The sequence below is a fragment of the Centropristis striata genome, chromosome 22 (genome assembly GCF_030273125.1).
Source record: "Centropristis striata isolate RG_2023a ecotype Rhode Island chromosome 22, C.striata_1.0, whole genome shotgun sequence".
NCBI classification, from domain to species: Eukaryota; Metazoa; Chordata; class Actinopteri; order Perciformes; family Serranidae; genus Centropristis; species Centropristis striata.
The window spans coordinates 16,946,920-16,959,273 of NC_081538.1; the positions used below are offsets into that span (position 1 = coordinate 16,946,920).

General features: G+C 35.6%; 1 protein-coding gene across 1 annotated transcript; it reads left to right on the forward strand.

The window, feature by feature from the left end:
- Positions 1–8,613: 8,613 nt before the first annotated feature.
- LOC131960469 (cytochrome c oxidase assembly factor 6 homolog) lies at positions 8,614–12,244 on the forward strand. Its single transcript, XM_059325698.1, has 3 exons — positions 8,614–8,798; positions 9,982–10,139; positions 11,094–12,244. Exons 2-3 carry the CDS (start codon positions 9,996–9,998, stop codon positions 11,190–11,192), a joined length of 243 nt encoding a protein of 80 aa, XP_059181681.1. The 5' UTR covers positions 8,614–8,798; positions 9,982–9,995; the 3' UTR covers positions 11,193–12,244.
- The last annotated feature ends 110 nt before the right edge of the window (positions 12,245–12,354 follow it).

The following is a 12,354-nucleotide window of genomic DNA, read 5'->3' on the forward strand; positions in this document are numbered from 1 at the left end:
TGGACAATGCAGATTCCGATATTGTCAGATTCATATTGCTTTTCTATATGTGTTTTAATTTACACCAATTACAAACGACACTCAATTGTATATAGATTACAGGAGGAGCATACCTGTTCCAGGTGTTATGTTTTGTTGTTTTTATTTTGTGTCTCTAAGTAAATGCACTATCTTAAAATATGGAAATTGAATGAAGATACATGAATAAAGGCTGTATGTCAAAGTGTTGACATTTTCATACAAACTGAAAATAAAATAAAAAATATTGTGGGAAAAAAACAACAAAATGCATCAAATTTAAAATTCAAAGTGTATGTTATTTACTAAAACAAAAGTTGTTTGAACAGATACTATACGTATACTGTTTTGTAGTTGTAGCAGTTGTCAGTTGAATATATATTCGATTCTGTTTTCAACACAACATAGCAACTTTTTTTGGAATCATTTTGTGAATCAATTTGTCAGGTTTTCAAAATATTTGCAGAATATTTTTGCAAGGCATTTTGTTTTCCTCAAACAGTGAAATTGGATATGACATACATTCACTGGCCACTTAGTTAGCTAGCCAGGTGTGCCTAATAAAGTGGCGTTGTATTCTGTATATCTGCTTCAATGTTAGAAGTGTTCAGACTTCAGAGATGGTCTGGTAACACTGTGCGGTGCAATTGTGGTGAGATTACATCTTGATTACCATCAATAACTATTAAACTATTAATATCCTGTGTTGGAGGGAGCTCAAATATATATATATACAGTTGAAACCAGAAGTTTACATACACTATATAAAAAGACACATATGCTTTTTTTCTCACTGTCTGACATGAAATCAGACAATCACTTTTCCTGTTTTAGGTCCGTTAGGATTACCAAAATTATTTCTATTTGCTAAATGCCAGAATTATGAGAGAAGGATTTTTTTAGACAATTTTTTATTACTTTCTTCAAAGTCAGAAGTTTACATACAATAAGATTATTATGCCTTGAAACAATTTGGGAAAGCCCAGATGATGCTGTCATGTCTTTGGAAGCTTGTGATAGGTTCATTGACAACATTAAGAGTTAATTCGAGACACACCTGTGGATGTATTTTATGGCACACCTGAAACACACTGCTTCTTTGTGTGACATCATGGGAAAGTCAAAAGAAATCAACCAAAATATCAGGGAGATAATTGTGGACTTGCACAAGTCTGGTTCATCCTTGGGTGCAATTTCCAGATGCCTGAAGGTGCCACATTCATCTGTTCAAATAATTATACCCAAGTATAAACACCATGTTGTTGAACATGCATTGGGAGGAAAATGGGTCGTTCAAGACATTGTTCAGAAGAACAGTGTGTGTGTGTGTGTGTGTGTGAAAAGAGAATGAGGGGCCGGAGGAAGGACCCCAGCACTCGGTTGTACGTCCACCAAATCAATGTCTATGTAAATGAGATCCCGAATGGATTCTGTTGGGTTTTTTCCAACAAACTTATTTTATACAAAGATTTTAGCCCCCTCCTCGTCTGTTCACTATGTATGACCTCCAACATATCATCCCTTTTATCAGTCACCAAGAGAAGGACTGACACGTGTGTTCATTGCTTCCAGTGTCACAACTATTGGACTCTGTTCATTTGGAATTTATGTGTAGTGAAAAAAAGTCTCTTTGTAGGATTAATCTTTTTGTTTTTGTCTTTATTTTGGTTGTTTTCTTCTTTCACAAAAAACAACAAACAATAAAAAAAAGAGAAAATTAAATGTGGTGGAGATATATACATATATCTACAGTACATAAACTCACCGGCCACTACTTAGCTGGTGGCATAGATTCAACAAGGAGCTGGAAACATTCTCATGATAGCCCCACAGAGCTGCCGAAGATTTGTCGGCTGCAAATCCATGATATAAATCTCCTGTTCCACCACGTCCCAAAGGTGCTCTGTTGGATTAAGATCTGGTGACTGTGGAGGCTGTTAGAGTACATTGAACTTATCGTCATGTTCAAGGAACCAGTTTCAGATTATTTGAGTTTTGTGGCATGGCATGTTATCCTGCTGGATGTGTTGTGTGTTCATAGATGGTCTTCTGCAGACCTTGGTTGTAACAAGTGGTTATTTGAGTTACTGTTGAACCAGTCTGGCCATTCTCCTCTGACTTCTGACATCAACAAACATCAAGGCTTACTCAGAACAACAACCATGCCACGTTCAAAGTCACTTAAATCACCTTTCTTCTCCATTCTGATGCTGACTTTGAACTTTAGCAGCTCATCTTCACCATGTCTACATGCCTAAATTCATTGAGTAGCTGCCATGTGATTGGCTGATTAGATAATTGTGTTAACCAGCAGTTCGACTGGTGTACTGAATATAGTGGCTGGCTAGTGATTTTTTTTGGGTGTCACAACAGTTTCACCAAGGTGTTTTTAACTAGTGCTGCTCAGTTATGGCAAAAATCTTAATCATGATTATTCCATTTATTAAACATCATTCATATATTTACATTTTTTTGTCTTAAAGTCTTTGAAACAGTGGATTTCCTTGAACTTTAAATAAAAACTACAAAAAATCATTTAGGCTTTTTCTGACCGTACTCTGTAAACCCTAGAGAAAATCCCAGCAGTTTGTGAAATACTCAGACCAACAACCATGCCACATCCAAAGTCTTTTAAATCATCTTTCTTCTCCATTCTGATGCTCGCTTTGAACTTAGGCAGCTCATCTTCACCATTTCTACATGCCTAAATGCATTGAGTAGCTGCCATGTGATTGGCTGATCAGATAATTGTGTTAAGGAGCAGTTGAACAGGAGTACCTAATAAAGTGGCCAGTGAGTCATCTCTGAGGCTCAAGGAGGGATCTCTGAGGAGCCATGAGAGAGGACACATAACGCTGAATCTGATCAGAATGATGTGATGCATCATAACATGTCTAAGACACAAATGTTTCCATTTACGGCTGATAATGTATCCGTATAGATATAAATCAGGCCTCCTTGAGTAACTACATAGCTGGGCTGTGATGTACTTCAGGTAGTATTGTTTTTCATCTAAAGCTCAAAATGTGTTCTCGATGCCCGTCCACAGAAATTATAGTCTTTTGAAATGTAGCTACTGACCATTTTCGGCCACTTAAAAACTGATACACGTATTTGGAAAACAACCTTTCTTTTCTATTTGGTCTTTGATCCACTCTGGAGAGCCACAGGAACTTCTACTCTCCACATGCTCCTTTGATGAAATTGTGTGTATTTACACTCTGATGCATAGGGACACATTTTTTAAAACATGTTCTTGAACGGGAACTTTGGACTTAAATCTTGGTCCTGGAGCGCACTAAAACGAAAACACTCATTGACAGTGGCGGAAACAACTTGAAGTGAGCTCAGTAAATGGTGTGTGATATGAATAGTGAATGAGGTTCTGTCTCTCAAGAAGCCAGAGAGACACACTCAAGTCACACTCACACACACACACACACACACACACACACACACAGGGCAACAAACACTTACTTTCCTAAGAAGAGGGCGAGCTCCTCACCCCTGCATCAGAGTACTTGTTTTTTTTTATTCCCTTCAGTCCGCACAAGCACACGAACTGAGATGGATTGCTGCTGGGAGCCATGGCAACCAGCGGGGCTATTCTCCGTCACTGAGGCTGAGGGACAGAGAAAAAGAGAGAGGGAGTTAATCAACAACACACATTTTCATTCTGGCTTTACTCACTGCTAGGCCATACAGACACACACACACACACACACACACACACACACACACACACACTTTTTTGTACATTCACATAGCTCAGTGACAAACACTTGGGCTGTGGAGGAAAAGAGGCTCCCATGGGAAGAAACAAACATTCAAAAACTTTTTTTGCTGCTTAATTTGAATGAAACATGAATGCACTCACAAACAAACACATATTGAACTTTCAGCCTCTAGTTAGTGCTCCTGCAAATACGTGAGGGAAGACAAGTGGAAATGATTTCCAAATATGATTTTTGAAAACAAAAACAAAAAGTGATGCCATTCGGTCATTCACAACAACAGTTTAATTTCAACCTATTTTTTTTTATTTTTGTGAATTGTCTCATCTTGACAACAGTCCATGATGCCGGCAATAATGATGCAGAACATATGGGTTATTGAGGGTCAGAATTAGGGCTGGGCGATATGGACCAAAAGTTATATTCTGATATATGTAGGTTGAAAATTGATATAAGATATTTATCCCGATATTTTTATCGCATGAGAGCAAATGTTCAGTCAAAGTCAAAGCCAAATATGACATGTGACAAGTAGTTTCATTGAAAACGTTTATTTAAGTGAACATAAATACTGTATAACAACAGGAGTACCTTTTTAAAAAAAATCAAAGCTTCATAAAGTGCACATTTAAATAAATGAAAAAAATCTTACATAAAAATAGCCTATGAGATAAAATAGGCCAATATTTTTCTGAAATAAATATATTTATGAGAAGAAAAAAAAAAGGAAAAAAAAGAACTATATTGATATATGTGATATGGTCTAATCCCTTTGAGGCTTTGAGGTGATAGTGCTAACCACCATACTCATATATATGTGTGTGTATGTATATGTGTGTGTGTATATATATATATATATATATATATATATATATATAGATATATTGTACTGATGGTTTCATTTAATTAAGTAACTCTTTATCTGTCAATTCATGATTCATTCATTCTTATTAACGTCATCCGTCCTGTTATTGTCTTGTGTATTTGTATAATTTCTAATTTTAATTTAATACAACAGCTGGGGGTGACTGTGAGCCCTTTTTCTTCTCCCTTTTCTTTTATTGCTGCCTTTCTTACCTTTTTTTTTTTTTTTGGCCAGTCCTAAGGTACTTGAAGTCATTTTGGTTTGGATGCTAGTTTATTTTCCTATCTGTTGCGATATATTTGTGAATATAGAGAGCACTTATATGTTGTTTATGTTTTTGTCTTGATAAAAATCATTAAAATCTATTAAAAAAAATTTTGAAAACCCAACCACACTCAATTTATATTAGGACTGGAAAATCCCCTACAAATAAAAGTCTGCTTTCAAAACCTTACTTAAGTAGAAGTATGCAAGTATTATCAGCAGTGCATCTAAGGTCTGAAGTATTCATTGTGCAGTAAATTGTTCCCCGTCAGTGTTTTACCATTATATATGATGTTTTTGGATTAATATTAGCATGTGCTTATTGTGTCATCCTTTACATAATGCTGGGTAGTTTAATCTACAACAATGCATCATGTTCTGGAAGATCCTCATATGTTTTTAACGCTGCTGTCCAGTGAGAACCACAAATCTGTCGTAAATCAGAAAAATAGTCCAGTTTCAGCTCTGATCCTCATCCTTAAAAACCCACTGAAGAGGGTTTTTAAATAGTTTATTTAGCTCAAGAAAAGGAGAATATTGTCCCAAAAAAAAGGAACATTTTATCTTTCAGTTTACCAACACATCTGGAGATACATGCTTTCACTTGACAGGAAGGACATGAACATTTTTAATCTGTACCCAAAGCTGTCAGACAAATATATTTGAGCAAAAAGTAAACATTCACCTCTGGGATATAGTGGAGTAGAGGTTTAAAGTTGCATAAAAGGGAAGCACTCACACTTAGTGCAAGTATCTCAAATCTGTTCTTAAGCAACTAATCAATAAAACATTTGTTCTGGATTTGATTATGGTGTTTTTTTGTTTGCCACATATGGTCTATGTTTTATTGAAATTGTAACGTTTATGAAATACATTTTGAAAGTTATCTTCCTACCACTCGACAACTAAGACTTCTAACCACTAAAACAATCTAAAGACAGGGACATAGCTTAGCTGTCACGTTACACTGCTGGACTGTAACTAAGTGCATTTACTCAAGTACTGTAAAATTTAGAATTTTTACTTGAGTATCTTTATTTGACTCTTTACTTCTAGTCCACTACATGAATTTGTGCATATACTGCATATTTAATGATGCAGTACAGTGCTATTAATCAACCCAGTAGTTTACAAAGTATCTAAAATTGTCTCTGTATTGGTGAGTTACGACATTAAAATATTCACATTTGTTAATAATAGAAGCAGAATATTAGAATATCCTAACATACCAAAACTCTAATGAAAGTGACATAATGCAAATTAGTACTTTTACTTTTGACACTTTAGTACATTTTGCAGGTATTGCTTATGTAATGCTGGGCTTACACCAAAAGATTTTCCCAGTCCCAGACTAAAAACTGAAAGTCTTTAGTAAATCTAGGAGTTTTACTGGAGTCACAGCGCTCCCGTCATCTCCATCGTTAAGTTTAAGGTAGTAATCTGCTCTGTTTCATATCAGTCTTTTCCTAGTCTTGGGTTTGGATCATATCAAACATATTTTGATATTTAGATATCAAACATGTTTGATATTATCTCAAGTCTCAGTGACGTAACACAATCACCAACCAATAGATGAGCGGGGGAAAGGTCCCCGGTTCCAGACCGGCCAGTAAAACCACTTCCACAGGAAAAAGGAACACCACAATAATGTTAGTAAGCTCAGTCCTAAATAAAAATTTAGTGATGTCATATATTTAGATTTTTGATGGTGCTGTTTCTTAGTGAAGAGGACAGTAAGCAGACCCAGTTAAAATATATAAATAAATGTATACATAAATAATTAATAAATAATCAATGATTAATGTATGATTAACTAAATGAAAGTTAATGGAGCTGATGAATAAAATTTTTCAAATAAACACATTATGATTAAATAGGACATAAGTGTATACCATGAGTTCATTTCTAAATGTTCCTGTCCTTTATTCTTCCTTATATCCATTTTAACTGTAAAATAGTCAACTTTTCATGTCAGAAAAACAAACACTTTTTCAGCTTTGTGAGGGGGAATTTTGTGGCGTCTTCTCTTCTTTTTGTTTTTTAACACAAACCACTGCACACACTAGAGCAGCTGGAGCCAAAAGCTGCTTCTCTTCCATTTGTTAGTTTTTACCACGAGCATGGTAGGTAAAAACTGCTAAAAGAATCTAGTTGTAGTCTTGTAAATAGTGACCCTGAAAGATTCACAGTCTGTCTAAAAGCTCAATGTGAGACTAAAAGCTTTAAATACTTGTCTTTAGGTGTGAGCAGGTGTGACCCGATAGTCTTTTCCAAATCTTTTCAAAGTCTTCTGGTGTATAGGTAGCATAAATTAAAGCCTACTTATTTGCTATTTTGAATTCAGAGGGTTTTACTTTAAATGTGGCATTTTAAGACAATGGTATTTCTTTCTTTACTTATGCTGGGCTTACACCAAACGATTTTCACCGTCCCAGACTAAAAACTAAAAGTCTTTAGTAAATCTAGGAGTCTTACTGGAGTCACAGCGCGCTCCCGTCATCCCGATCGTTAAGTGTAAGGTAGTAATCGGCGCTGTTTCTTATCAGTCTTTTCCTAGTCTTGGGTTTGCGATCATATCAAACGTGTTTGATATGATCGCAAGTCGCAGTGACGTAACACACTCAACAACCAATAGATGAGCGGGTCCAGACCGGCAGTAAAACCACTTCAACAGGAAAAAGTTACATCACAATAATGTTAGTAAACTCAATCCTAAATACAAATATAGAGATGTAATATATTTATGGCCACAAGCGGGATTTTGGGGGCGCTGTTTCTTAGTAAAGAGAACAGTAAGCAGACCCAGTTAAAATGTATAAATAAATGTATACATAAATAAGTAATAAATAATTGATGATGAATGTGTGATTAACTAAATGAAAGTTGATAGAGCTGATAAGTATAATTATTCAATTAAACAAATAATTAAATAGGACATAAATGTATATCATGAATTCTTTTCTACAGTTTCCTTTCCTTTATTCTTCCTTATATCTATTTTACTGTAAAATAGTCAACTTTCATGTCAGAAAAACAGAAACCCCTTTTCAGCTTTGTGAGGGGGCATTTTGTGGCGTCTTCTCCTCTTCTTTTTGTTGTTTTTTTTTTTCAACACAAACCACTGCACACACAAAAATTGCATGGTAGGTAAAAAATGCTAAAGGAAATCTAGTTGTAGTCTTGTAAATAGTGATCCTGCAAGATTCACAGTCTTTGTAGAATCTCAGTCTGAGACTAGGCTGGGACTAAAAACTCTCAACAGTTGTCTTTAGATGTGAGCAGATGTGAGCTGATAGTTTTGCAGGAGTCTTTCCAAATCTTTTCAAAGTCTTCTGGCGTATAGGTAGCATTAAACAATTCGAGCACTACATGCACCACTGAATGTTGAAATGTGGCGAATGAAGCACACAATGATAAGTATAGCATTAAAGTAGGATGCTATTATTTAGCATTAGCTAATTAGCTAGTGAATCCCTCTCACCTGTTGCTTCCTGAGGATTCATCCTGACAGACTGAGACAAACCGTTAACATTACATATGTTACATAAAACACCATATTTTGTTTGAAGACGTCGCCTGGAGTAAGTTAAGAACACTCACCGTGACCTATTAAGCAGTTTATGTTCTTAAATATTATTAAAAAACCTTTAAAGATGTCGCTTGAGTTTGTTACCGAACAGCGTCATCACCTGGTACATTTAATCAAGCACAGCTAGACGACGTCATCACGACGCGACACGGAAGTGCGACTACGCGCGTCCTTCACTTTACCGACAGCACATAAACACGTTACAGAAGTCTTTTTTGTGTTTTTTGTGTATTACTATTGTTTTTTAGGGTTTTATGGTTTAACATAAGTGAACAGCAGTAGTGATTGGGTCGAAGAAATTATTTCGGAGATTTTATCGTTGAATTCGGTGAGTGACTGTTTGATTTTATAGTAGTTAATGTCAGTTTACCGTCTTTTTATTTGCTGAATGATAGCTGAAATTGATTGAAAGTTCCTTACTTTTAGTCTAATATTTAAGGGAACACGGTGCAGTGGTGTTATGTAGGGTAGATTGAGATATTGGGTCATTTGAGGCTGATGTAAGGATAATAAATTACAGTAAAACTTCAATGATATTACATGAGGATAAACAGTGAACTGGTATAATAAAGTAGCAAATGCATTACAGCAGTCAAGAGACTATAGGGGCATTTTAAAGCTGAGATTGGTGGTTTTTTTTAGGTTATACTACCTAATTCTTCAAGGGATTTTCAGTGTTTACCCTTCACATAGCAGGAGTTTTATTACAGTTTTTGTCATGTCATTTAAAATTAACTATACTTGTGAATGCTGGATAGTCATTCCATATAAAACTAATAGTCCTCATTTCATTGCTTGAGTCATTACATACAAAAATGTTGAACTAGTTGTCAAAATCTGTCAAGCATATTTTATACATTTTTTTAAATCTTTTTTTTTTCCTGAATATGTCTCCAGAATTGAAGAATTTACACAGCTCACCCCAAAGGGACTTTGTTTGTTGTAAATAAGGGTGTTTTTTTCCTTTTTCACAATGATGTGAAGAAAATAGAATTGCAAAGAGCATATGTAGTAAATATATGAAACATACATATTTAGTGTTGTACTCAGTTACCTCACTAAATACAGTAATGTGTAACGTTACTGTAGTTTTCAAATGCATGTGCAAATAGTATATAGTGCTGTCTGGAGCATTTTCAGGTAATGTCACCAAGATCTGACTTTTTTGCATTGGAAAACATTTACAGAGTAAACTGTCATAATAAAACATGACAGAGCCATTTGACTATCTTGTTAATAAACATGGTGTCAGGACTTTTCATCTTGATGTCACTGACACTTTCATTGACATGAATACTTGCTTTTGAGGAATGAGCTATCCATTTTGAGCAAGTGACACGCTTCTGCAGGTTATCGACTAGGTTTTGCAGTTTGTACTAATTGTTTTGAGAAATGCATTAACTGTTGTGCAAATGTAAATAGTGATGTGAGAAATGCACCAAAGCCCCTGAGAAAAACTGTAATTTCTGTAATTTACCCAGCCTTTCCTTTTTTTCCCAAATGTTTTTAAGAGGATCAAGCAGCAATGTCGGCTCCAAACTCAGCAGAAAGAAAAGCCTGCTGGGATGCCAGAGACCTGCTTTGGAAATGTCTGGATGACAATAATGACAAAGCTGCTTCCTGCCAGAAGTTCCAGAGCGAGTTTGAGGCCATGTGCCCCGCTCAGTGGGTAAACTACCCCCTCTTTTTATAACTGTGATCAGTGAGGTCTCTATGAAGTATAAACCATGATTTCAGACAGAAAAAAACACTATCAACGTTCTTAAAAATTAGAGTTGTTCCGATTCTGATTCCAGTATCCTAAATTGCTGCGATACTGCTGAAAATGCTGGCATCGGTATCAGCGAGTACTGGAGTCCAGGTAATGATCCGATACCAAGTAATTTATTAAATTAGAAATCTATTTACTGGTACGCTCCATTAAGATAATATTGTGGCTGCACTTTAATTTAAATATATTCCTAGATCTATTTATTTATTTAACCCTACTGTACTCTTGGGGTCCTTTTTGGTTCCAAATCATTTTCAACATACGATTAATACACGTTAACTTTTCAGCATATGTGCCCCTCTGCATCCTTTATAGATAAGATAAATTTAAACTTTCTTCATACATTTTTACATGTTTAATACATTTTTATAGCACCCATCCTCCTCAGTGGTCAAAAAGGACCCCATGACATTAGACTGATGTGTGGATGGGTGTTATACTTTTTTTAGGAGTACACAAGGGTTAAGTTGCTGTTGCACTACTGTTTTGTATACTGTTTTATTTAAATGTAAAAATAAATGGCTTGAACTTGCTGTGTTTATTCATGTTTTACAAAGGGTTTAACCGGAGCCAGGCCTTACCACAATGATGATCATATCAGTCATGCAGGTGTAAGATGATATTTTTTTATAACATACTGGTATCTGATCGGTACTCGGTATCTGCCGATACCCACAGCGCAAGTATCGGAATCGGTATCAGGAGGGAAAAATGGTATCGGAACATCTCTATTAAAAATATATTTTTTCTAAAAGTAGGATAGGCCTCAACTCTACCATTCAATTAAGTACATTTCACTCAAGTGAAAGCTTAATGTGGCCTTAATGAAATCTTTTCCCTTTTCCCGGATAGGTGAAATATTTCTCCAAGAGGAGAGACTACCTGAAATTCAAAGAGAAGATGCAGACAGAAGGATTCACACCAGCTGAAGGCCCCCGGCAGCCTTCCTAACCACGGGACAGGAGACGGTCAAAACCTCACTGCAAAAAAGGTGTGTCTAAAAACACTAAATCTGAGGGAAATGATCTTGCTGCATGGACAGATAATTTCACTTGACAAGATTAGAAATTAGAAATAAGCATGTTGTACGCTTAAAATAAGAAATTAACTCTTAAAACAAGATAAATTATCTTTCACTTCTAAATCTAAAGTTTTTTTTTTATCTTGGTAAGAAACAAATAATTTGCATTTAATTTCTTATTTTAAGCATACAACATGCTTATTTCTAGATTTGATAATCTTAATTTAAGAAATCTTGTCAAGTGAAATTATCTGTCCATGCAGCAAGATCATTTCCCTCAGATTTAGTGTTTTTATCTTGTTTTGAGACACACCTTTTTTTTGCAGTGTGCAGCCTTAGTCAGAGCTGGGCCAGAGGTGCAGGACTTGGAAAGGAGTACCTTTGTTGTGGACAGAGTACCTGAACTGCTGCTTGATATTTATTTGTACAAAGATAACAGCTGCACCAAGAAACGTATTCGCAGCTGTGGCGGCGTGAACAACCTGTTTGAGCTTCAAGCCGGGAGAGAGAAGGAAAAGAGCCTCACGGTTAGTGAATCAAGTCTCCCAGTCAGTTGGATTTCACCTGGAAATTACATGTAATATCATTTTGGATAAACTTTTCAAATAACTTGGAATAGTTGTGATGAGTGCAACACTGACTTGTAATCACACATACAGTAAACGCACACTGGGTCTATGTCTCATCCTAACACTGATCAAGATTAATTCTCTGATTGTTTTTAAAGAAAATATCATCTCCTTATCATTTCTGTTGGCAGCCTTAGTATTCAGTGTCCAGACGCACAACTTTGGTTTGTTTGGGTTGAAGTCACAAATCATAATCAATTAAATTATACTACTGTGATTTACAGGAAAATGCTGATCTGTACTGATTGCTGATATTTACCTTTTAATTCCGGGAAGTGCCTCATTTGGCAAAATCTTAAGTGTGACTGACTTGTGGTGTTGTGTGTAAATAAAGAAAATAATAAATACAATAATAGTTTTTATTGTTGTGCAAGTATAATGTTGTATCACTCTAGTTTTTGTCTGATGACACATCAACATACAACACATAATTTATGAATATTACAACTCATTTGGATACAGG